General features: G+C 44.9%; 1 protein-coding gene across 4 annotated transcripts in view; it reads right to left on the reverse strand.

The window, feature by feature from the left end:
- Nucleotides 1-27,464, reverse strand: part of YPEL2 (yippee like 2) — a 61,127-nt gene that overhangs the window by 32,519 nt on the left and 1,144 nt on the right. For 3 of the 4 annotated variants that reach the window (XM_012769609.3, XM_012769373.3, XM_012769448.3), the window contains exon 2: nt 10,310-10,623. In XM_012769609.3, the coding sequence (XP_012625063.1) occupies nt 10,310-10,426 (117 nt within the window). In that variant the 5' untranslated portion in view covers nt 10,427-10,623. Of the gene's footprint in view, nt 1-10,309; nt 10,624-13,017; nt 13,338-27,464 lie in introns of those variants that run through there. The other variant, XM_012769692.3, reaches the window with a different exon arrangement.

A 27,464-nucleotide genomic window follows, 5' to 3' on the forward strand; every position in this document is an offset into this window, starting at 1 on the left:
ATGGACTGATTAGATGTTGTTGTTTTTAGCAGCAGCTGGCGGAGCCATCTCCTCCTCTCTTCCTCTCCTCCCCACCCCGCTCTGACTCACTGTCCAGCCACCAGCAATAAGCCAGACAGGGGAGGGAAGTAGAGCTAAAGCTCTCCTGGGCTTGGCAGCCTTGACCCCATTGGTAATACTCTGGGTCACCAGGTCAAACCCTCCTCTCAGGAGCTTTGCTGAGTACTTTGGAAACAAAGCACTGATACTCAGGTATTAGAGATTCCTTTTTTTTTTTTTTTTAAAGATAAAGAAAATGGCTCCTTTCAAAAGAAACCCCTACCCCCACCCTGAAGCAACACAAAATGAACTAACTGACAAGCAATGCTCAATGCTCAGCTATGGCTCCAACACCCAGGCCAGGGACGTCTTGTCCAGCTGCCTGGGTTGCTGTTGTCACAGATTGAGGTCCTTGTGTGGGTCAGAGGCAAAATAACCACCTGACAGACTGGAAAGGAAGAGGCAGGGGCAGATTTTTCCATTTAAATTCTAGAGAGACCTCACTGCTGCCTGCAGGTAAGGCCCAAGAGAGCAGCAGTGGAAGGCGCCGCTGCTGTTATTTAATTACCTCCGGAGACCTGGCAGTCCCCTTGGAGTGATAAGGAACAAGAGACTCAGTGATTATAGAGGCCACTGATGACAACTGTAAAGCTCAAGGGCAATGGCTGAAACTCTCAAAGAGAAACGAGCAAATATGTCAGGGCTGCTATGGGTGCCAGGCCTTGGTTAGGTTTAAGGTCACTTGCCATTTGGTTTTGCTTAGTGAATATTCAAAGAGTGAAAACAGCTACCAACATTTACTGGGCTACCATTTTCGTACTTCACATAGACTACCTCATTTAATTTCCACAAAAATCCTATCAGGTATCTAATATTAGTATTATTCCTTGCAGATGAGGCTGTTAAGATACAGAGGGGTTAATTTAATGTGCAAGCTACCAAGTGAACACGCCAGGGTTTGAACCCAAGCAGTCTGGCTCAGAAGTTACAATGTAAACTGCTGAGTTATGTTGCCTCATATCATCTTATGCTACTATGCTAAAATCAGAAGATGGGGACATTTGGATGGAAGAAGAAAAAGGAGAGCCAGAGAGGTGAACAGTCTTGCTCAAGAGTATCCAGCTTGGTACTTTCATCTTCCCAGCTGCCAGCCCTCTCTCACAGGGCTGCCTCCAGCATTCACAGGTACCTGTTATGTGCAAGGCTGTATGTGGCATGATGGGGAGGAAGCAGCAAAATTCAAAATCAAGGGGCTTTCTCAGTTTCTCTCTGGGCCTTGGTTTCCCAATTTGAAAAATGAGGAGTTGTACTAGAAAACTCAGGTTCAAAGGTACTTTCGGCACCCAAATTCTGAGTTTATGACTCAAGGACATTTAGAATCTTGTTAGGAAACAAGACAATTACACATAAAAAGTACATGCAACCACAATAACACAGACCATACCACAAGAGCAATTATTAATTGCCGAATGAACAACCAGGCAGTGAGTGCTATAGACGTTCAGAGAAGGGAGAGTATCCTATAGAGCATGATGCCTTCCCAGAAGAAAATACACTGAGCAGGTATTCAAGAATGGATTGAGTAGAGAGATGAGGAAGATGATTCTCCAGCCAAGGGAAATGACAGGAGGAAGAAAGGGTAGGATTTACCACAAACATTACTGAGAGAGACCATAAAATGGCAAATGCCAAAAGGAGCTACCTAGGCGACACTAGCTGTGCTAAAAAGCCATGAACAGATCTGGATTTGAACCTATCTGGTGACAACCTATGGCCTTAGGCTAGTCACTTAATCCCCATCTTGTTCTAAGAGTAAGTAAAATTTCTAAAGGAGCTCCTGGCACACAGTAGGTGCTCAATAAATATGACAGTATTTAACAGCAGCAATGCATTTTTTTCATGCTGTGTGTTTTCTATGGCACCAAACAACCTCATCTGTAATACTCCTCTGCCCACCATGGTGAGCCTTGCATTCCCATGGTCCCTAAAGATCATAGGCCGTTTGAGTGCAGGAATTACATTGGCTTCATCTCCTTATCCCTAGCACCTAGCCTAGGGCCTGACATGTTTAAAGCACAAGAAACGTCAAACTGTATAGGACACAGTTTCTGGTCAGGCCCCAAAATACAAACAACCAGCAATGAGCAGATTTATCATTCCAGAGGCCAGACGGAGTGCTGGTGCTCAAACAAAAACATGGGGGGAGGGGGTCCTGCACCTACTTCCTGCTTCCCAGGGTGAACACCCTATTGAAAAAGAGTTTCTTCGGATTTTGACTAGGAATGCAAGCTTAATTACCAGTGTCCTTGCCGAATGCCTAGACACTAATGTACAAACCAATCTTATGACTGGAAGCTTACAGGCATCTGCAAACCACGGAGTTAATTTTCAGGGTACACCTCATCGCTCAAGTCAACATTTCCTTTTGGTATTTAAAGTAACCACATAGAAAGGATCACATTTGAGCAGATTCGTGCTCTAGCCGCCTGCAGTCTGCAGCAGAAAAACACAGATGATTCACCAGATTTGGTACCAGCAGCTCCCTTTATAATAAATTGGCAAGTGACTCTACATATGCCCAGATCATTAATTTTCACAGGGAGCAGACATGGCTGTGGGACAGCTCTGTCTCCTATTGAAAGAGCGTGACTTCCTGGACTCAATTCCCTTCTTCATGCCTACAAATGATCGAGACAATTTCAAAAAAACAAACAAACAAACAAAAAAAACCCATACAATGCTTGTATTTCTTTGCCAAACAGTGGGCAACAAGTATTTACTAAATGACCACCATGTGCCGGAGCACATTCAGACTATGGGAAAGAACATACTAGTTGCCTGATTTCTTCATTTCCTTTTTTTTTTTTTCTGAGACAGAGTCTCCCTCTGTCACCCCAGGGTTGGGTACAGTGCAGTGGCATCATCCCAGCTCAGGAAAACCTCAAAGTTCTGGGCTCAAGCAATCTTCCTGCCTCGACCCTCTGAGTAGCTGGGCCTACAGAGGCAGGCCACTGGGCCCAGCTAATTTTTCTATTTTTAGTAGAGACAGGGTCTCGCTCTTGCCCAGGCTGGTCTAGAACTCATGACCTCAAGTGATCCTCATGTCTCTGCCTCCCAGAGTGCTAGGATTACAGGCGTGAGCCACCGTGCCCCTAGGAGTTACCCCATTTCTAGCCTCTTCCTCAGCAGTCCATCTACCACACCACAGCAACACTGATCATTTCCCGGTCATATCATTACTTGCCCAGAAGTCTTCAGGAGCACCCACCTGCCAACGGGATACAGTCCTAACTTCTATTCTTCTAACAACCTGGCTTCAACCTACTCTTTCAATCTGTTTCCACAGTTTCTCAATGTCTAACCCAGAAGAATGGCTGCTCCCTGCCTGATTCCTTGTTCCTGCTGCTCTATTTACTGGTTCCTCCACCACATGGTGAAGTTCATGTTTCCAGGCATAGCTCAATGCCACTTCTTCCACCAAGTCTTTCCAGAACTTCATTTTCTAGAAAGATGGATCAAGTTTAGGGTTTTGTTTTTTGTTTTTGTTTTTTTTTTCAACCAACAACTCCTTTGAGAACCTGATGAAAGCTATGGAAACCTTCCTAGAAAAATATACATGCACATACAATTACCCATATAATTTCAGGGACCCCCTGAAGATACTCCATGGACCCCAGATTGAGACTGCCTGATGAAGAGACACCTTGCTTCGAATGACTCATAGTCATTCACTGAAATACTCACTGAGAATCTACTAGTCTTAGGAGCTGTGCTGGTGCCAGAGACACAAAAATGGCGTAACAATCATCTCCTCAAGTAGTTCACAGGCTCACGGGAGATATGAGTAATCACACTGTGTTAACTGCTTTATGAGAAACATAAAGTGAAGTAGAAACTTCCAGAAGGAATGATTTATGGATCTATTATCTCCGCAACTAGAATAAAAGTTCCTTGAGGATAGTATCTTTGAGAGTATTATTATAATATTTAGTATAGTGTTACACATGTGCACACACACACACAGTACACACTTAGTATTTATGCAATGACAGAATAGTGCCAATGAGAAGAAAAGGCAAGTAGAGGCACTGGCCCCACTGCCATCACCCACATATGCCAGAAACTCTTGAGATCCCATTAAAATGGTTCCACCGTGAACCGACTATGCTATTCAAATTATCCCAGCCTCATTTGAGCTCATTTTACCCTGAATTGGTTCAATCTCTGTCTGTAAGTAGGGAATATACCATAAGATACTATATTTTACAAGGTCCAAATAGTTTCATTTCACCAAGAAACACTGTACTCTAGCCACATCCCTCTCTGTCTGGAGAATTTCTGTACTGGCAATTCACCTGTCACTCCTTCCTGGGTGGTCAAGAGATAGCACTGCAAGAATATGGAAGAGCTAACACTTCATTAGTAGAAGACAGGGCGTTCAGAGGTCAGGTAGTTGAGGAAAAGAAGTAATCTGAAGTTGGGAATGTGATTCTCTTTACAAAAGCCAAATTGGTTGAATATGTTTTGAAACTCGTCCATAATTTATCACTTCTGCCATTGCTGTATCTTAGAACTGCTGTTTAAGAGACACTGGCATTCGACCGCAAAGCGGCAAAGGCACCCTCTCTGGTATGGGTCATACAGAGCAGCCGCTGTCAACCTTCTGTTTCTTAGAACCCATAGATCAATCTGGTAAAGAGGCAGGTCCCACTATTCTAGAAACAAAAAGTTAACTTTTTCTGAAATGGACATTTATTCATGCAACCTGGTGTGGGTTTTTTTAACCCCTCCTTTTAAAATAGAAACACTAGTTTTCTTCAAATATGGTTTTTGTAAAAATCAGTATGCATACATCCGTTGGATATCAACAAACTCAATTAACAAAATTAGAAGTCAACAAATATTTGGAAGTTAGATAAGTTTATGGAACAATTATCTTCAAGACCCACATCTTGTGTTACATATAATCTTTATGGATTATGCTGTGTGATGTGATGCAGCACACACTAACCCTACTAGCAATACACCCCAATGCTCACCATACCACTGTCCAGGGCACCTAGAGAAAAAGAAATGAGGGGATTTTTAGAAATTCTGTTCCTGTATTTATTATTTACATGAAGTTTTCAGGACATAAATAATTGCATTTTACAAGATCGCGGTGCTGGCAAAAAAATAAATAAATAATTGCATTAGTATTTCAGAGAGTAGTCTTACTGTACATTAAGAACACAAACTGGTGGGCAGTGGGAATTAAGAGAATAAATCCCTACGCTGACAGGCACAGCACAGGATGGGACAGATCTTTGCACTTCCATACCAGCATCCCCTCCTCCTGCTCTACCTCTAAGCCACTGCACTGGGTATAAAAGTCTTTTTGAGACTCACTGGTGTAGAAGACCACGGCTCAGAGCCAGAGGTGGGAAACTGAGGGCAGAGCAGCCACTGGATCAACACAAAGCTTTAGACCATCTTACTCCCTGCCTCTCTAAGCAATGCTGCATCTAATTTCTAGGCAGGAAGGGAAAACAAAAGTGTTACCACTGGAAGCCCAATGGAACCCCACAGGGAACAAAAACAACCTGTCTCCTAAATATCCCCAACTTCAGAAGGACTGCTTGGTACTGGAGAACAAGTCAGGTCAGGGCTCCTCACACAGAACGCAGTTGAGTGGTACGAGGTAGAGATCCTTGTCTCTGAGGCTGTGCTCGCAGGCAGGTCACCCACCGAGTCACCTGTGGCCTGTTTTGTCATTAAGAGGGGCTTGGATCAGATGATCTGCAATTTTGGGAATCCTGTTTTTGTCACCAGAAGACAATCTGACCTAAAAACCTCACATGACAATAACTTATATCATTTAAGGGTGAAAAAAGATTCCTTCCTTTCATCTGCACTAGGCTCCCACTCCATAGCCTCCTGTGATACCTTTCCTCCACCGACCCAGAGCACTAGGGCAGCCTGTGCCATGGAAGGAAGTCACAAGTCCCCAAAGTGGGTATGTGACAGATTAATCCTGTACACCTTTCCTAGATGGCCTACTCCACAATGCCATTGAGGCACTGGCAGGAGAGAGGCAAAAGGACTATAGACAGAAATTTTTCATACAAATGCCACATGAAGATTCAGGTCTCCATAATAGATCATGTCCACTGAAATGAGTGTTTAGGTTATTCTCACTTAGAGCAACTAACTGTTCCAATTGAAGCTATTATTATTTTATAACCAAAGCATATTTTTATACACTAGGGCTTGCACCATTAAGCAAGAAACAACAATGTGAGCAATTCCTCATGCCAACTCAAAATACCTCTGGGTGCAAACACGCCAGCATTTAGACCACAACACCCCCTAAGAAAGAAATTGTAGGAGGCCTCAGCACATTCCCTAGATAGTTCTGTCATCAATTCAAAGAGTCCCCTCCCCAATCCTACAGATCAAATGCTGTGTTACCTTCTACAGATCAACTCAGCTATCCATTGCCCTTGTCCCAAATCCAACCCCTGTGCTCCAGGTTCCAAAGCAAAGTGATCTTGGCTAAACTAAATTTGCTTGGTATCAGGCAAAAACAATCCTTTCCAACCCACTCCATTGCCTTTTTTTCCTTTTGGACAGTAAGATGAGGATAAGCAAATGGTCTACTTTATAAAATATTTGCATAGAGCTTTGTGACTTGCAAACCACCCACACATTCATGATCTCACCTGAGCATTGTAACAATCCAATGAGAAACCTGCTCTCTCTCCCCAGTAAGGTATGCCTCCCCCAAAGGGCTGTTACGGGGATGGCACGTAGTAAGCACACACTATGCTAGCTACTAGCCACTTGATATGGTCTGAATGTTTGTGCCACCCCCATTCATATGTTGAAATCTTCACCCAAGATGATAGCATAAGGAGGTGGGGCCTCTGGAGGGTGATTAGGTTGGGAGGGCAAAGCCCCTGTGAATAGGATTAGTGTCCTTAGAAAGTGGCCAGAGAGATCCCTCCCTTGTGCCATTCTGAGGTTACAATGAGAAGGAGCTATGAACCAGAAAGTAGGCCCTGACCAGACACTGAATCTGGTAGCACCTTGATCTTGGAATTCCCAGCCTCCAGAACTGTAAGAAATACATTTCTGTTGTGTGCAGGCTATCCAGTTTATGGTATTTTGTTTTGGCTGCCCTAGTGGATTAAGATGCCCATAAACACAGCAAATATTATTTTACCCATTTTATGAGCAAGAAACTAAGATTCAGGTTAAACAGTTGATTGCAGGCAACGAAGCCTCTAGGGAGCTAGAAGAAGCTCGGAAGGTGGAAAGCCCAGTGCAGGATTCTTTCCACCACCATGTCAATATAGACTCTAACTGCTTCTAAATACTTACAACTATACATTTCCATGTAGGCTTAGGCACACTGACAGGAAGGGTGCTTGAAGTTCTGGTCCAGTTCTCTGCTAGCCACATACTCAGACCTTTGTATCACTTCATAATGAATGCAGACTCGCTTTCTTTTTTTGCACCAAACAAATGTCAAGCTTTCAGACCAAAGGCCCTACATTACAAGTACAAAGTATCATTTAATTACACTGCTGCTTCAGCTCCAGTTATCTGCTTCCCAGCTCCTAACTCCCACTGGGCAGATTTTGAAACTGCATAAGAGATTAAGTCAAGAAGGAAGAACAGGAGAGACATTCTCTCCTTGAACTTTCTTAAATAGAAGAGAGTGAAAGAATGAAAAGAAAGGCCTATTTTCCAAGGAGGGGGCTGGGGCAGCAATCTTTCCATTAAGCAGACCTGCGTAAGAATCTATAGATTATTTAACGCCAGGGGTGGCTGTGGAGGGAAATAAAGGACTCTTTGTGCAATGCCAACCACAGCTCCCTCACACTTTCCCCACAGTCAGGCATTTCACCCAACTCTCTAAATCATCAAGCTCTAATGCACCCCATCTGTGCACCGGCTGGAGCCAATGAAACCCAAGCCCGTGCTGACTTTGGCTTGGACTTGTGAATGAGTCTTTCTGCCCCAAAAGGGGCAGGAAGGAGGACATGAAGCCAACAAAGTCATTTTTTGCTCATTACTTGTCTTCTCCCAAGGTTCAAGCTCCATCCATCTGTCTAATTGGTCATTTCTTGAGCTCTCGCCATGGGTCAAGTTCTGACTGAGAGACACGAAGCTGACAGGCCATAGCCCAAGCACGTGGAAAGGCCCACGGGAGAGAGGAAGGAGGGGCACTCGTGGTAGAGGCAGAGCCCTGAAATACTCCTGCCTGCATATCAGGGAACATTGCTTAGTGCCCAGTGGCTGAAACAAAGTGAGGAACTGGCAGGAGACCTAACTCAAAAGCTAGGCTCTGCCAGATCGTCAAAGGCTCTGTATACCAGACCAAAGAGGTAAGACAAACTTTGAAGGCCATTACCATCTGCATATATTCAGCTTCTGCCTGTCTTACAAGGCCCAGCTCAAATAACTGCCTCTTCCAAAAGTCCTTCCTGAGCACCTACTCAAAGTAATCACTCCCTCTCCTGTGAGCCTCTGATTTGAGATCTTGGACAACTTTTATGAGTCTCAACTTCTCCATCTGTATAAACTATAACTAACATCACCTAGCTTAAAGACTTCTTATGATGGTTAAGTGAGATAACATTTATAAAGTGTCAAGTAGCAGTTTTTACTACATAGACGGTGCTGAAATACACTTTACTGGTACCTCAATGTATCATGATACAGAGCCCTTCTTCCTGGTACTAAAATGATGCCTTGGCTTCCCCACTAGAGACAGGCAAACACCTTCTCCGGAAATTTTCCAAAAAAGGACAATTCACAATTCCCCTCCTAAGTTTGCAGGCCACTGCCAATGCCCAGGGGACTGGGATTTACTCCCTGTGACTCCTCTTCCCTCACTGACCTAGCCTCCCCACATCCAAACTTCCAGACTTAAGGGGTTCTCTAAAATTCAAAGAGAGTCTGAGAAAGGACTGATAAGTTGAAAGAGAAGAAAACTAAAGGCTGACTGAAATATAAACAGCATAAAGGAGAGTAATTTGCAGAAAATTAAGAAAGAGAAAGTACAATGGGGCAGAGTGAAAGTCTGGCCAGAGGATAGGGCTCCAGGAGTCCAGCTCTGTGGTAGCCCTATACCCTGGAATAGGCCTAGGAGGGATTCAGTCCTTGGGCCTGACTTGAGAACCCCCACTACCACAGACTTGGTTGTCTGGGCAGCCTTCTCCACTTCCTGTGTCCAACCAGCTAGCTGGATAGTACTGTTCTATAACCATCGGCTGGATCCTTTGCCCCTCTCTGGCTGAGGTTAGCAAACCAGAAGCAAGAAAGCAATGCCACCTTTCCCAGCAGCTCTTGTAAATAGATCAGAACATTGATTACAGAAAAAAAAAAAAAAAAAAAAAACAACTAAGTTCATCTGGGTCTGCATAAAGGTTTGTTTGTTTTTATTTTACTTTATGGTAGGAAGATGGATTCTGGGTAAAGACGCTTTTTAAGGGAAAAGTCTCCCATGATGTCTTTGTCATGCTGCCTAGTAAAACCTGTTTCTCCTCCCCTGGGAATCTAGGGCCAGGAGGGAGGCAGCTCCCCTGAGAATGCTGCCTGAAGGATCCAGTTCCTGGACTGCACAACAGGGATGCTGGGTTTATTTATTTATTAGTAACCCAACTAGCTCCAAGTTTAGGAAGCAGCTGCCAAAGCTCCTCAGGAAAAACAGGGTTTCATTCGTCTCATTATGACCAAACTTCACAGCATATTACCTCTTGTATAAGACCTAAAGGCCCCCACAGGCCAGTGGGTCAACTCTTCAACCAGGTATTTTTGGTCCTCCCCAAAGACCACCCATTTTAGTACTTCCATAGTCTCACAACTTTCCTAGGGACTATTTCATCTCAGCTAAGGAACTCCTCTTATAAGAGGGTCGCTTTCTTAGAAGTCAGTTTCACCGTGTTCAACTGCCAACCTAAACCAAGCAAGCAGAGCTTAAGGCTCCAATCACTGCTCAGCCCATCCCTTCTCTGGCCTGCAAACTGCTAGCCCCCAAAACCTCCAACAGGGATGACATCTGACTTCCAATCTAACAAATTAAATGAACTACCCTGTCCCTCCAACTTGCGAGTTATTTCTCAGTTGAGTGAGACAGTCACTCGGGTCGGCCTCCCCTGTAAGAAAGGAGGAGTACAGACAGCCTGGTCTCCTGGGGAGGGCTTGTGCACCTCTGCAAGCCTAGGAGCAGTAAGCACCCTCCCGGAGGGGCAGGCAAGGAAGGCCTGCAGGAAACATGTACCTTGGAAATTAGTTCATCATGATTGGCCAAGTGAGCTCTGCAGTGAATGCAGCTATAGGTCCGGTGGCAGGAAGGCAGGTACGCCTGGAAAGTCTTGGATCTTGTCATCTTCACCATTGGCGCCGCTGAGCGTGGAGTGAACTCCGGGGCGGCCCACGAGGCACTCCCACAGGACGGGTCGCACGGGAAACACCGGAAGACACAGGTAAAGGCCGTGGTTTGGCAGGGGGTGGGTGTGGGGCAGGCTCCACACACTGGTGATGTCTTCAGAGGAAGGACCCTCAAGCAGAGGTCTAGGGCTGGCTCTCAGCAGCCTGCAACATCAAGATAAGGGGAGTGTCATTAGCTGATGGAGTGAGGCTTCCTATAAAGCAAGGAGAGTCCAACTGCCACCTAGACAGAGGGCAAAACTTACAGGATAAAATGATCCCCTGTCTGTTTCTTGTACTATGCCCAAGATGCTCAATGGATGAGAAAGAAACCACTGGAGACTCCAGTCTTGCTGCTTTATCTAGAGTGGGAGGTTCAGTATCAACTCAGTACATTCATCACTTAACCAGGGTACCCTCCAGAGACACCCAGCACGCTGGCATGATCACCATTCAGGGCAGCCCTAGATAAGGCCAGGCTTGAAGATGTGCCACCTACGGCCCCAGGGAGAGGACTAAGGGCCTCACCCTCCTGAGCCAACCAAGGTGAGTGGTAAAAGGAGAAGGAGAAGTTCCGCCTCTAGATACTGGCTACATGCAACAGTCACATATGGGTTTCTCACCCTTTCCAGATGCCGAGAGGCCAACACCTGAAGCTATCACCTATGGAAGCAGCAAATCCTATGTCAGCCTTTGCTTAAGGATTGAGCATAGGATACAAAGGATCGACTTCCTGATGGGCAGGCCCCCTCTAATGGCTAGCTGGCTGTCTTGGAAGAAGTGAGCCTCTTTCCGATACCTGACTCAGAGGTAAAATCTCAATACCTCTTTTTTCTTTTTTTTTTAAGTGAATGAAATCAGACTCTTGCATCTAAAATTCACAATAACAGTGAATTTTACCAGAATTTCTCCCCAAACTCTCAGACTTTCCATTACTCATCCCACAGTACCAGACATCTCTCCCACTACAGCCTCAGCTCTTTTATTCTATTGAGAATCAAGGACACTGAGAAAGTGGGTGGCCCCCAGGGTGGGTGCCCCAAGTGGCAGGAAGTCCAAGTAAAGGTCTGAAGGCAAAGCCACAAGGTCTAAGACTCATGCTGCTTCTCTATGGCTCACCCACCTGAGGCTTCAGCACCTGTCTACTTTCTGGGCTTCACTAATGGGGGTGGTGTTTCCACTTGCCTACCTCCCAGGAGAGCTGCCAGTGTTAATTAACACCTGCGTCATGCTTTGAAGATAAAATTATTTAGAGAGAGGGGGAGGAAGACAACAAAATCAGATCTTCCTTGCTAGATTATGTCTGGGATCCATCTGGATGTTTAGAGAAAATCTGCAAATCATAGTCCTCTTTTTCCTCTAAACCTCACTGGAACCAAATCTTACAAAAGGAAGCTGTCCTCCTCCCTGACAGCTTCTTTTCACCACAAAAGTCATCAAGGCAACCACACTCCTGGGACTCTTCCTGGGTGGCCAACACCACTGCCTGGCACTAGGCTAAAGGACAAGAGTAGTCACTACCCCTTATCCCACAGGAAGAGCATGTCCCTTCTGCAGTCCTGGGCCGAGGAGCCTCCACATGCAAGATGACCAAGCTACAAGTGAGATGTCTGACTGATGAAGGGACTCAGACTTACAGGGGCCAGAGCATGATGTAGTCCCCGCTCAGTCTCCCACCTCTATTTTTAAAGCCACGAAATCAGGTTATACTGAACATTAACAGAAATACTTGAAGGATACGGAAGTGGGAAATAATTCCCTCAACTATGCCTCAGAGTTAGGCCTGGCCAGAACAGGAGATGGGGAAGAAAGATACATAAACCCTGGGGTCCAGAACCCCTTCGCCACATGCTGGGCATACTCTGGGTAGCGGGTGAGGTAAAGGGGCAAAGCAGCCATGGTAGACCAATCCTGTTGGGTGCCCAAGCACCACAGGTGGTAGAAAGAGCCAAGTACCCCACTTGAAGTTTCCTGAAATATTCTCAACCTTTCCAATACTCCTCTTCCAGGACAGCATTTCCCGGAAAGGACGCGGTGGTTGAGTTAGGGTAAGGAAATAGGAAAGTGAGCAGTAGGCTTCTCCCAGGCCAAACACTTCAAACAAAGTCCACAGCCTTCCCTGCCTGCTGGGGAGCACCGGACCCATCTGTCTTATACAAACACTGCGGGAAGAAAAGGAAACAATGACCCTGGCTGCCAGTCTGGGTTTATAGAGCAGCTACAGTCTGTTTTCTTATACGTGCAGACAGCTTCTAAATTATGCATTTCCCCAGAGTAGAATTATTTCTTCTCTCACTTCTTTTCTGTAGGAAACCCAAAAAAAGTTTCACAGGCGGAGGTTTCTGGTTATGCTCAGCTTCAAATCTGAATCCCAAAACTTATTCAAAGCTACCTTCTGCAGAATAGGATTTCTACTCTGCATTAAATGAGTTTGGTCATACACAAACACACACTCGTGTGCACACACATTCATTCCTCGACACAGCTCAGAATTCAGAAAGACGAGAGTAAAATCCACCACGCAAGCTGTGGCCCAAGCTGCCTGGTGCTAGGACCCACCTGGAGAGCCTGGACAACAGGCACTGGACTGCTGCCAGAGTCACCTGGCTCCTCTCTTTAATGTAAATTCACAGCCATCCTAAAGAGGTGAGTCCTTCCCTGAGAAGGAAAAAGGGGCAGGGGGGAAACGTGGCTTGCTGAAATATGGATCCTGCTCAACTGGTACAGGACAAACTAGAGGGAATCAGGGGTAAGTGGAAAGCAAGACAAAGTGGGATCAAGAGAGGCCTGTGGGGCTGAGTGAGAGGAGAGAGCTGGGAGCCAGGAACTGAAAGAGGCAATCATCTGTACTATCTTCTTCCCTTTTCAGGGACAATTTTAAGAGTTTCCCCTTTGAGTGCATTCTTGGGAAGGAAAATAAATAGATGGATTTTTTTTAAAAAAGAAGAAAAGACAGTATGGGGCTGCAGAACTCGCCATTTTAATCAGGACTTTAGCCCCTGTTAATGGGTCCACGGGGCTTCAGGAGTCCAGCTCACTGAACATATTGGAGTCTAAATTGATTTCTGACAATAATCAAATGAGCTTGATATTTAAACGCCTCAGGGCACATGTACAAATTAAACACCATTTTGAGTGAACTAATAATCCATCACAGTGGAAATTAAAGGAAGATTTGCTACCACCCCCAGCTGGCTTATGCTGAACAGCACGGAAAGAAAAAACATGAAATATTATGATTAAAAACAAAGACCTTCAATACACCACCTCAAGAGCCAAACACACAGGGAACGCACGCCAAACCCGGCTGGCCCACCTGACAGACAAGACTTTTCCACAAGGAGTCACAATTGCAGCTGGGACTCCAAACAGAACCTTTTGAGTGTCACTAGGACAGAGGGGTAAGAGGTATGAATTCTTTAGTTGAGTCACAAAGAACTTCAGGAATGATGGGGAGGCAAGGCTGGGCGGGGCCACCACACACAGAGCCCCAGAAACTGACGTGAGGAGGTGTAACAAACTACAGGAAGTCCCTCCTCCAGACACGGGACAGGCCTGTCTCTAAGGTGTACCTCTGTCTTGCTGGTTTCATGGGGTGTTTTGGAATAGGCAAAGCCTGGAAAAGCTGTGGGCTCTGGAATCACACAAACCAGTTCTCTTTTCTAGCTGTGTGACTTCTAGCAAGTTATTCAACCACTCTGATCCTCAGCTCCGCGCTCTTTAATATCACCAACCTACATCATGTTCTAGGTATCACATCAGATGATCTAATCAGGGGTCCTCAAACTATGGCCCACGGCCCGCCGAGGACATTTATGCGGCCCGCGGGGTGTTTTTGCCATCACTGCCTGTCCTGCTCAGCAGCTGACTCGTCCCAGGGCCACAGTGCACATGTGTGGAAATGTGCACTGCCTCCCTGTTTAAAAGTTTCAGGACCCCTGATCTAAGTGCTTACACAGAGCTGGCACATAATACACAGCAAAAGTGCAGTGGTAAATGAAAAAGAAAAAAAAAAAAGGTGCTGTTGCTTTAAAAAAGAAAGAAAAAGGAGGCCCAAGAGTTCAGACTGACATGGAGTTTGGGGTCCTTTGAGAACCTCTTATTCCTTCTCTTTTCTATCCAAGTTGAACCAGATGCCTGTGTAACTAGATTTCTCCTAGTGGAATGGGTGGCCTGCCTCTGCCTCCCATTAAGGCCCTTAAACCTGTCTTCGAGCAGCCCTGTGAGACAGTAGTTTTGGGACATTTCTCCAAACCTAGAATTCTTTTCTCAGCTCCATCATTTACTAGCTGTGTGGCCTTGGACAATTACTTAACCCCTCTGGACATCACTTTCCTCATCAAAAATAGGGGTAACAATATTATTTAGCTCATAAGGCTCTTGTGCAGATTAACTAAGTTAATAGATACAAAGTCCTCCGCATGTGTCTGGCATGTAATAACCATATAATTAATTCCAGGTGTGTGTTACTGCTGACACCAAGGATGGCTTCAGACTCATCTAAGTCTCTACCTTACGCCTAATACTCTACCTTATACTCCATTAACTGCACTGACATTTAAGAGTCTACCACGTGCCAGGAACTCTCTTAGGTGCTTAAGATTGGGCAGCCTGGACCAAACTCTTTGCAGTTCCCCCCTAAAACACCACACTTGCACTTCACGCTTCCATGGTTTTACTGAGGCCATTCCCCCCTACTCTGACACAAGCTTCCCACCTCTCCCCACCAGGCCCTTACTTGTCCACGGAGACTCAGCTCAGATGTCACCTCAACAATCGGCACAGTGGCCTCTCTGTGTTCACCTCTATCTTAACCCTATTAAAATTGAAATTATCCTTTTCTGCCTCTGTATCCTCTACTAGAGGTAAGCTCCAGGAGCAGGGACCACGTTTTAGCCAATTTTGTACCCCCTGAACCCAGCAGCACAGGGCACACAGCAGAGGCTAAGTATCACCATGGAACTGAACTCCCTCTGCTGCCCTTTGGGCGGCTGACTGGAGCAGCCCACCTCCCCGCAGGTAACACACATGGGAGGCCCTTCCCTCCCCTCTCCAAACAGTAAGGAAGGAGGTAAGGTTACTGTAGGTCCACAGGCCCCATCTAACCCAATTCTCCCCTTACAACTTCCACTCAGCCCCTCTGCTGAGATGCCCCAGGAAAACCACAATTCTTCTGGACTACAGACGTCTTTTTAAATCCTGGGTGTTAGTCAAAGACCTGACATTGGCATCCACGATTATTCTTTACATTGCTGGGTCTAGGTTTTACAAAAAACCCCACCTCTTAGAAAGCCTAAAAAGGACTTAATACTAGCTTTAAGGACAGGAAGGTAGGAGCACGAATGAGTAGCCACGTTCAGTCCTAGCATCCCTGAGAAACGAGAGAAGCCCTGATTGGAGGCAATCATGGTGATGGCAGTGGTCAGGGAGCACACGAGCCATTTCTGGGAGTGGGAGACAGAAAGAGAGAACGGCTACAGAAGACCTTTATCCCAGGACAATGCCTGCCTTCTTTCCCTAATTCCACCAGCATCCTGAACTCGCAGCAGGGAGCACCGAGCCCCAGGTTCTCTAGCCTAAGGAGAGAAGTCGGCAGCAGCTGAGTCCAGTGTGCAGGATCTACAGGCAGATGGACTTGGATCCAGTCTTTGTTCTTCTCACTAGCTACATTATCACTGGCAAATTGCCTGAGAGCAGATAGCAATAGTGCCTACCTTCTGGAGGTGACGAAAGAGTCAAAGGAGATAATGCAAGTGAGACATTAACATGGCACCTGGTACATGGTTAATACTTGATAACCTTGATTAGCTACAATCATCCTAGCAAATCATACTAGCAATCATACTTCAAAGGAAGAAAAGCGCAACAATTGTTCCTAGTCACAAGACCAAAAGGAACAGGGTTCCTGTCCCCCAGGTTGACTCACAGTGGTTAGGAGGTTAGAGCCTAAACTAATCCACTTAAAGGTACATTGTGGTGTAAGTAGGCTTTTGTGACTTAGCTGGGGACCTGCTATTATTGCTGTCATTCCTAACAACAGACCACGACATCACTTGCTATATTGGAAAAGTTGCCTCTGCAGTCTGCACTGACTCTACCAATCTCAGGATGCAGCCACTGTTGAAAACTTCTTTGAAAATCCTATTAAAACTGCCTGAGCTGATGTGCAGGACATGCAGGAAAAACAATGTCATCATTTTATAGATATCTCTTTTATAGCACTGGGACCAGGTGGTACTTCAAATCCATCCTGGTGATAATAAAAAACCAGCTTGGATATTCAATAAGCCTTTCTCCTTCATAAACAAAACCAACCATTCATCTCAAGCCAGGATACAGGGTCTAGTCTTGATTTCAGGGGGATTATCCATCAGATGATAATCCTACATGATCTCTAGAATTCCTCCAGCTCTTAAAGTCCTGCTTCCATGTAATAATGATGTCTGTGCCAGATGAATCCTGCCACGGGGCAAAGTACCCATCCACCAACCTTCATTCTGTTAAGACATCGATATCAGTGAGGTCACAGAACATGCCAGCCTCACATGTCCATTCAGAGACGGCTACCGGACAATGTCTTTGCAACGTCTGTTAGCGAGCACTGTTTTACCACGTGGCCCTTAGGTCAGCACTTTACCTGGGGAGGCCTCCACGTGAGGCTTGCATCTGTTAGAACATGTGCATACAGAGTAGGCAGGTTGTTCAGGACACAAATTTTCTGAGAGAAATTTTTCCTGCGGGTGGTCACAGAGATAACACCGAGCAATCCGGTGGACAAGATTCCCAGCATATCCCAGGAGTCTCTACCATGTAACCATCTTGCAAGATTCTTTCCTAAGAGCGCCCTTCCATGAAGACAGACAGCGTAACAAAGACCAAAGTGAGTAAAAAGAGGGTTCTACAGGGGGTCAAATCAGGGCAGCCCAAGAACATTCATTTCTGATGGTCTGGCTGGAACCAGTGATAAAAGATGGACTCTCTAGAGGAACAGAAGAGCTACAGAGCCTTCTGGCAAGGCTTCATGAATATCACTTATCACACCCAGGATTTTGAATAACAAAAATATGGGCAGTCTCCAACATGCCAAGTCCAAACATTGATACCTTTGAATGCTAACACTATTCGGCCGTGGGGCCACATTCAACTACCTTCTCCTGAAATTCTCCTTAATGGTTCTCCGGTTCTTCTCCACCCTCCCCTGACTAAGCCTCAATCTCCCTGGCTATTCTCCCTTCTTGGAGGTGCTTCCACTACGTGCCTCTGATTGCCTGCTCCCTGAGCACTATCTACATCCCCTTAAGCCTTCTAAACCTGTGCCTTCCACTCCTGAAACCATGACGCCCTTTCCAAAGGTCACCTCTAGCTAACTTCTCGGAAGGCACTTCAAACTAAACACGTCCGAAGCCACTTTTTCTAGTCCCCTGGCTCCCATCACCTTCACCTCAATTCTGTTCCTTCTTCTTGAATGCCCACTTGCCCAAGCAGAAAACACCCTTTACTTTCCCCTTCCCTTCATTTGTCCCCTAGACAGTTGGTTCTGCTTCTTACATCCACCCTCCCATTGCCGACCCACAGGCACGAGCAGCAGCACCATGAGAGGCCCATCCTCTCCCATCCTAGACTACCGTGACAGCTTCCTAACTGGTCTCCCTGACTCAGCTCTCACCTCTCTAGCCCATTCTAGAATTCTATTTATAAAACACAATCTGATCACATCTCTCTCATGTTTCAAAACCTCCAGTGGTTTCCTAGCAGCCTATAGGACACGGTCCAACCCCTCAGGTGGCACCAAGAGCATGGGCCCAATGAGACTATCTCCTGATAGTCTCATCATCTCCCCACCCTACTCACAACCTGTTCCCAACAGATTAAGCTCAGTCACTACCCTCTGCCTCTCCTCAAGTTGTTTCAGCTACCTGCAATGCCTGCTTAACCTACCTTCTCTGTCTAGTAAATGCCTGCTCATCCCTTAATACTCGGCTCAAGCAAGACCCTAAGCAGAGATGGTTGCCCCTTCTCCCAGCACACACGCAAAAATTATTTTTTCTCTGGAATGGCATTTTATCACACTGTTCATGTACATATGTCCCTACAAAACTGGGAACTTCCTGCAGTTCCTGGTCCAGCATCTCTGACACCTTCCCCCTGCCCAGTGGCTTCCCCAGGACTCACAGTGCCCGGCATGTTGGAGATTCTTGATAAAGGTTAACTGAGTAAAATAAGTGACCCTCAGAGAAACCATGCTGCCATGCAAAGCTGGCATTTTAAAAAAATCTCCTTACTTTGCCACTATCCAGCACATTTAAAATATCCATTCTGGGTATTACATGGGATTCACACACCATTAATGCTCCACAAAGTTAAAAAGCCAGGAAAAACTCTTGTGACGCCAATTCACTTGGGCTGGCAGATGGAGCCTGAAACTCTGTAGTACCATGAAATCGTGGCTCAGATGAGCCATGCCACATGAACCTCTAATGGTTTTACCAGGCTGCTGTTTGATAGCAGAAACATTTCTCATTCTGCCCACACCTCCCCCCTTCCCCAAGGCCCTTGGAGTCACAGTCTCTGTGTGTCCCCCAGGGCAGCTTCCCAAGCAACCCTTACCAGGCTGGCAGTGACTCTTAGACTCCTACCCTCAGACTTCCAGCCTAGGAGTCTTCTCCCAGGGTGGTCCCCACAAAACCCCCAGAGCAGTCTGAGCTGCTGTTCTAGACAAGACTGAGTCAGAGAACAATGAAGTGTCTGACTTTGGTTCAGGCCAAGGAAAGGGATCCCCCAACCCGGCCTCCACCGCACATGCAACAGGGCCAAATCTGCCCTTTCACCCAGCCGCCCTTCAGCTCAACATCGGTCCTTGCTTTTGTGTTTAATCCTGCTCTGAGATCATAGTCCTGGTTAAAACAAAACAAATACATTTTTCACATGATCTGTGACCCAGAGAGGGATCTGGTCCATCCCTCTGCCTCCAGGCAGGGTGCTAGTTGAACTATAGAGATCTATTAAGAAAACAATGATTTAGAAAATACGGTAAGACATATATGGGCTATCTTCAGAAGCTACTTCTCCAGGAAGATCCCCCACCCCTTAGCCTCCTCCAACTCCCATAAGTCAGGTCCTCTTATTCCATACACATGGCACTATCCACCACCGTATTTATTTTTATTGAGGTGATTTTTTGATTGTCATCTGTGTTTCCCACACTCAAATATGTGCTGAGTAAATGAAATGTGTTGTGGACTACAGGCACCGTGTGACCTTGATTTCTCTTTAACTGCTGGTCCCCCAGGGCACAGCTGGGGCCCCAATTAGCTACAAACCATCCATCCCAAATCTGCCAATACAGTCCTGTTGTTCAGCTGTCAGCATGCCTTTGGCTTTCTGACTTTAATCTCCCAATTCAAATAAATCCAAAATTCTAGACTGACATCTGTGGCTGGGCTCCCTGCCTTTCCACAACTGGAATTTGGAAATTAAACTTTTTAAAACTCAAGAGCAAAAAAAAAAATGAAGATGCACTTTCAAAAGGATGCCTGTATGTCTAAAGACCTAGCTATCACCAGCCCAAAGACGAATGTATTCTGTTCTAGGAATTATTAAACTGCCGTTGAGTGGTACCCTTTACTGAAGGAGAGGAAAGGGGACAGGGTGGGAGAGAGAGACTGATTCTACAGCAAATTTCTGGGTTTCTTTTCCATATGGGAATAGCAGATAGATTTCACTAAGAATCAAAGCCTCATTTCCTTTTAGGATTGGTACATAAAGGGGAGACATGTGCGTGGCCGGCGCAGCTTTTTCATATAATTTTAAAAACTTCCACATAGCTAGCTGCTTATGGGTCAGTCTTCCCACTAGGTTGTGAGCATTCCTGGCCAGAGACCATGTCTGGGTAATCATCCTCAAAGCCTAGCAAGAGCTCAGAAAGCTCAGTAAGCCTCGGTGAAAGGAAGGTAGGGAGTAAGGGGAACTGGGAGGAGGTGCTGGAGCAACTGCCAATCAGCCTCCAGGATTCTACAACGGTATTAAATTCCCTTTTCTGGGCTCATGGGGGGCCAAGTACTTGATAGACTTTATCTCAATTCAACCTCACCACAACCCAGGGAGGCAGCCATTATTATGATTGTTTTCCAGATAAGGAACAAGCTCAAGTTAAACAAGCAGCCCAAGGTCACACAACTAGAAAGGATCAGAACCAGGATTCAAATCCCCCACCCCACCCCTCAGGTGGATCCTTCCAACCTAGACAAACCATAGAGGGGTCTGAGGAAATACATGCGTGGTCCCAGAGCCCTCCAGAGCTTCAAGCAGAATGGGAGAGTCTAAGTCGATTAATTACAATGCAAAACAAAGATGTCAAGTTTTCTTAAAACGCCAGACTTGCAGCCGAACACTTAAACATTAAATTGCAGAAATGGGAAAAAACAAATGAGGGGAGGGAATAACCTGAACCAGAAGGCAGGACACCAGATTAGGCAAAAGAAAAGGCTAGTTTTCAGTTCTTGTACCTTCCTGCTAATGGGGCACTTAGCTTTAAGGCTGCAGTTAACTGCAGTGAGGATAACTTTCCCCATCAAATCCTAAAAGACAAATTAAGAGCCAGTGAGCCAAACTAACTAAAACCCCTATTTAATTTAGGTTTACATAATACTGATGTTTATACCATTAATGCTGCAAACACCGAAAGATAATTTATTTCTCCCTTATGGTCCACTAGGCAGTGGGTCAATTTAAGGAGGGACCCCCAACAAAGACCAAAGTGATAAAAGAGATAAAAGGGAGGCAAATATAACAGCTGACACACACAGGAACGATACAAAGAGGCAAAAATAGAAAGAGCAAGAAAAATGAGGCCAAAGGCCAAGGATGCGTAGTAGTTTCTGCCAGAGAGATCAACCCCAGTGCTTTCCAGGCTGCTTTAGAAAACTAGGAAATATTGGGGGGGGGGCATTGTTACTATTTGCTTGTTTTTATTACTCACTCCCCATCCTGAAAATTCTGACTGTGTAAGCCTTCAGTGAGGCCAAGAAATTCTTCAGGCAGCCAGGTTTGAGGATCACTAGAGTCAATCTCCTTTTTGAGGACACGTATTACCCATGTCAGTTAGCCAGTGTTCACAGCCCTTCATCCTTGACTTCTACTGAGAACAGAAGTCACAATCCACCTCCATAGAGGTGGTGCTCTATCTAACTGCAGCAATGGTAGCCAAACAGTATCAGTGTTCTCTTTCCCCTATTTCACACTGAATGCCTACTAAAACATTCCCAATACCCCATCTCTTTTATGTTCATGCCTCTTTTGCCTTTGCACACAGTTCCCCCTGGAGGGTTAGTGCAGGTTTAAATCCTCTTCATTCACAGCTCCACCTCCAAAAGGCCACCCATCTTTCTGTATCTCTGTGATGACTCTAAACTCTGTTAATTACACATATCTTTAGCACTCTGATTGGAGTATATGCTCTAAGGGTTGGGTCCATATCTTAACTCATCTCCATCTCTCAGAAGCCTTATCATCTGTTGGATAATAATACAACAAAACCAAGGTTAAATTTCAGCCCTAGGCCAGAGGTTCCTCTTCCCTAGCTCAAAATAGGAACCAAAATATTCTTGACTGGCAGAATGTACTCCATGCCTCCACTCCCTAGCCCCAGGTATTTTGCAAACGGAATTCCTTGGGAAAACAAAACAAAACAAATAATTGGGAAGGTCAGTAATTCCTCAAACCTATTATCAGGTAAAAACAAAATAAGAGCCACTTCACAGCCAGAAAATCCTGTTTGCACCTCAGTAGTACCCATCTGCCACCTGGATTGGATGTAAGCCTTCCTTTCCCACTGAGAAATATACAAGAGAGCTCCAGATGCGGGGCTAACCACATTCTGAGCCAGCAATCTAGTTTCAGATCAAAGCCATTTAGTCTGGGCACACCACATTCTCAAGACACAGGGGAGGGCTGTCTGCCCTGTAGCTCAGGAGCACAAGTGTTGCTGACCCATCCAAGTAACAGGAATACAGGTGGCCACGTTGCACCTCACTGGCAGAATGCTCCTTTGCCCAATTACAGAGAGAATGCACACTTCGCCTAGTATTGAGACATGATGGGCTATTTAGGGTTTAGGTCAGTAGCTGGTATTCTTCCAGAATGTGCAAGAGTAGAACGAGCCCTTGGCCTGAGAAAGGTATGGTTTCTAGTCTGTGCTTTGCCCTAATTAGTGCTGTGTCTTAAGTCCTTTTTGCCTGTTTAAGCCACAATGTTTCTATCTCTAAAATGTTAACACCTAAATGGATTTTAATACCCAATCCAGCATATATCTAATTAATAAAGTTATAAATCATTATCTTAAAATTTAAAAAAAATCACAAGGGTAACACTGAAAAATATTAGGATGAGGGCCCTACATAGTAAAATCAAGCTGCACATTTGGCTCTATACTTCCTGGTAGCCAAAGCAAAAAGAGAAATATGATCAGTTATAAATTTCCAATTGTCCACAAAAAAAGCATACCAGTTCCCCTAGAGAGGCAAAGCTTTTCCTGGCACTAAGTCCAGAAAGAAATTTCTCCCATGTACTTCTTAAAGGGAACATTAAGTGCGACTGTAGCTAAAGTCTTCAATAATATAAACCCTTATAAGAACTACAGTAATAAGTTATATAAAGCTATTTCAGACAATGTCCTTTCATGAAAGCAAAGGGCAGACACTGAAGTTCATCTCAGTAAAGACAATTCTGGAGAGCCTGAGATAAATATGGCCTAAGTATGGCAGCTTTCAGTTGGCTCAGCTTAAGTATAAAAGCAAGAATGGCTAGAGGAACAGGTAGACGACACGTCCTTCCAAAAAATTCTGTAAATACTACTTCTTCCAAGTGTGTATTTGTTAAGAGCTGGGCAACAGTCAGTTTGGTTAGATGATCTCTAAATTACACTCCAGTTCTGGTAGATGTTAGTGGCATTTCTGGTCTTCATTTACTTTAATTTAAGGCTCTGTGCCTGATTTCCCTTGCATTCTCTCATTTAATCCTCCCATCAATCCTGTGTGATAGGAACTATTATTAGTACCATTTACAAATAAGGAACAAAGATTTAGAGAATTTTAATAGATAGCCAAAGTCACAGAGCTAATTATCCAGGACTTTCTGGCCACGGGGCTCTTAGCCCCACTTACAGTGCCCTCCTGGTATTAATGAAATGTGATTACTGATAGAAATGCTAATGTTTGTCAGGAGTAAACAGTGAGACCTAGAATAAGGTTACTGCAGGAGATAAAATTCATTTGTTAATAACAAAATAACAATGGAGCTTTTTGAAACTTTGCCAATCTTTGAAGGGAATAAAGGAGTGACAAATTGTGAAAAGCAGAAATTGCAAATGAAAGTAATCCCAAGGGAATACTATATTATCTCAGGAAAACAAAGAAAAATTCTCTTTTCCTTGTCTCTTAAAAATAAAGCTTTCTTTCCTACCCTGGAAACTGTAAAGTTTAGAGGCTAAACCTTAGCTCTTAGTTCATTCATGCATTCAACCAACAGATATTTATCCAGACTCCATACCAAGTACTGTCAGCAGTGAGCAAAACAGAAAAGCTCTCAAGCTTTCACTTTAGCAAACAAGTAGATAATATATTTACAGATGGTATTAAAGTACTTTGGAAAAAAAATAAAGTTAAGGGAATTAAGAGAGGCTGAAGTGCAGAAGGGGAGGAACTGTTCTAGATAACTGGTCTGGGAGACCCAAGTGAGATAAGGAGTCAGGCATGCAAAAATTTGGAGAAAGGGCATCCTGGTAAGAGGTACTACCAGCAGAAAAGCCCTGTGACAAAAATAAGCATCGCATGTTTTAGAAACCTCAGGAAGGCCAGTGCAGCTGAAGTAGAATGAAGCAGAGTGGGGAATGACAGTAGATGAGGTAGGAGAAGTTGGGGGAGGGGGAGAGGCCATGCAATGCCTACAAGGAAAGGTGGATTCTATCTGAAGGGCAATGAATGGGAAGCCCTTGGTAAATTGTAAATAGAGAAGTAGAATATCCCCGGTTACTTTTAAGCCCTTCAGTGCCATTTCACAGCTCCCAGGGAAGAATCATGCAGGGGCAATCTATTTTTTTAAATAGATGCAATCCTTTAAAGACTTGAGTCTGTAACACCTGTGGTTAAGGATAACATCACTGAAAACTAACAGCTCTAACAAAATACCTTTAGCCTGCAGGTGCTGGCTAGCTTTCCCTCATTGCAAGCTAAGGTTGAAGATGATGTTTCTTACTTTTCCAAACAAAGCTTTACAGCCCTTTATGCTAAGGGGGATGCAATTGTCAGAGCACCTAGTGGTTTGCCTGACAGACTCTAGGGAAATGCCAAGATCCTGTACAAAGGGAACCCACCTGATCCTCCATTTGAATCTCACCTTGAACATCTCTTCCCTCTGCTTTTCTTATCCTAGGATATAATATCCCTTGCCATCCTCCTATTGCTTTCTTTTTCCCATATGCCCAAAACCATACATTCTAACTGTGAGCTGCTTGGCCAAAGTGAATGCTATTAAAGTTAATTCAAACAATCCCACAGTTTATTTTCTCATATAAGGCACACCTTTGCAAGAAGGACTGTAGTTGAATTTCAATTTGGGTAATTTAGAGTCCTTTTTGAAGCTAAACTACAGCTTTAATTCAAATAAATTTCGTTTACCAACATGTTTGGACACAATAACAAAGAGAGAAAAAAATTTAGTGGCTGCATCAGCTTTGTGTGTTTGTGCTTGAAGGCAGAGGTACCAGCATCAGAAACTGAATGCATAACAAAATCCACCTGCACACCAAAGCTGGGAGGTCATGATGGCAAAAAACCAGAGGTAGGCAAAGAGATAGAGACTTTTGTCTCTTATTAACACCTGATGATAAACAAGCCCTGACTCCTCACACCCAAAGTAAAAAGAAAGTCTTCACCCTGCCTTTCCTCCAGGCCACAGAGTCTGCAATACCCACATACTAAAAAAAAAAAAAAAAAAAAAAAAAAAAAAAAAATCAACCTTTTCTTCTGCTGGCCAATTGTTAACCCCAGGTTCAATGATTACAGGTACCTGCCTCAAAACCATTAAAATCATCAAGACAATGAAAATTCACATATCTAAACAGTACAGCAACTCATCAGCACTACTCTGGTCCCCACCCCCAACAAACCTAGAAACATCCAGAACAGTAAACAGCAGCCCTCAAAGGGGTTGAGATGGGGTGGAAAGGGAGGGGTACCAGTCTCTTAGGCCAACTGCTTCATGGCATTTGAAAACAAACAACATTGTGCCTTTAGACTTTTCAAAGCCTAAGCTAGTGTGACCGGCAGCTGAGTGATCTTGGGATTGCAGAGTATGGGTCACATACCTTACCTTGCACTCCATATCCATGTTAATGCCTTTCATTGTTCACTGCCCACAATTGCCACCAGACCAGGGTTTCTTAACAACCACCTGTATCACAATCTCATGGGCCACTTATTAAAGATGCAGATTCCTGTGCCTGAAAATAAACATTATCTCTATGCACATTTAAGCTTGAGGACCTCTGCCCTAAGCAATGTTTCTGAAACTGTGGGTCACGACCTACTTGGTCAGGAAATCAAATTAATGGGTCATGACCAACAGTTGATTTGTTTTTAATGAAGCATAAAAAACATTTTTTTTAACAGAGCACACTGCAGGTAGTAGGGGTAATTATTGTTTGCTGGAATTTCAGTTGTAGATTGATATGCATTCCTTAACTGTGGATCCCACTCAAAGTTTGAAAACCATGCTCCTAGAGCAAAGAATTAAAACAATATTCTTAGGCTGGGCGTGGTGGCTCACGCCTGTAATCCTAGCCCTCTGGGAGGCAAAGGTGGGAGGATCTCTCAAGGTCAGGAGTTCGAAACCAGCCTAGGCAAGAGCAAGACCCCATCCATCTCTACTAAAAATACAAAGAAATTAATTGGCCAACTAAAAATACATAGAAAAAATTAGCCGGGCATGGTGGTGTGTGCCTGTAGTCCCAGCTACTCGGGAGGCTGAAGCAGGAGGATCGCTTGAGCCCAGGAGTCTGAGGTTGCTGTGAGCTAGGCACTCAAGCCTGGGCAACAGAGTGAGACTCTGTCTCAAAAAAAAAAAAAAAAAAAAAACAAACAATATTCTGGTGCATGGTGTTTATTTTCCATTTTCCACTCCTAACTCCAAGCTTCTTGATTTTAGTTCAAACACAGAAATCTCAAGACAGGTCAAACACATGCTCTCATCAAATCCTAAATTGGTAAGTCAAAGCTCAACTGAGGAAGGGGTTGAGCCCACAGGCCCCCACTCTATTCCTGCCTGAGACCCTATCATGGAGCTGCAGACAAGGAGATAGGACCAAAGAAAGTTTGCACAGCTATCCTCAGGCTGGGCCTGTAAGAACTTGTAGCCACTCATATCACAGTTCAGAAGAATGAAAATGTCCCTCATCAGAGGCAAGACTCAGCCTCAGCATTAAGCACCAAGAAAGTGAGCCAAGAATGGACAGAACTCAGACTAGTCCCTGAGTTCCTGTGGCAGTGTCTAGGTAAAAGGAAAGCCAGGGAAGGGGAAATCGAATCTCACTGATCACAGGTCCTGTGACCCCCAGAACCAGAACACTGGAGAGCATCCAAGGTGTGAGATCAAGTCCCACCCCAGAAGCAGTGAGGTGATTTACTTCTCAACCCCTTAGATGCCCTGCACCTCTAATGCTGTGAGTAAATGGGGTGCAGGGAAGCTATCAGCTACCCTTCTTGCACAATGCTCTGGAACAGAGAGCCCCATTTTGCACACCTTGTTGGGAAAAAAGAACAAGGAGGGGCCGGGAGAGCGAGATGAGCAACTAGCTGTCTTGTTAGCTTTAGACTCACCAAAGGCAAAAGACCCACTCAAAAGAGCTTCCCAAGTTGCAAGCGAGCAAATCAACAAGCAGGTCAGAAAGCAAAAACCCCAGCAAAGCTCAGAAGCAGTTCCGTGTGCCATTCACAGCGGCAGGAGGAGGGGGT

This window comes from Microcebus murinus, chromosome 18, assembly GCF_040939455.1.
Source record: "Microcebus murinus isolate Inina chromosome 18, M.murinus_Inina_mat1.0, whole genome shotgun sequence".
Lineage (NCBI taxonomy): Eukaryota > Metazoa > Chordata > Mammalia > Primates > Cheirogaleidae > Microcebus > Microcebus murinus.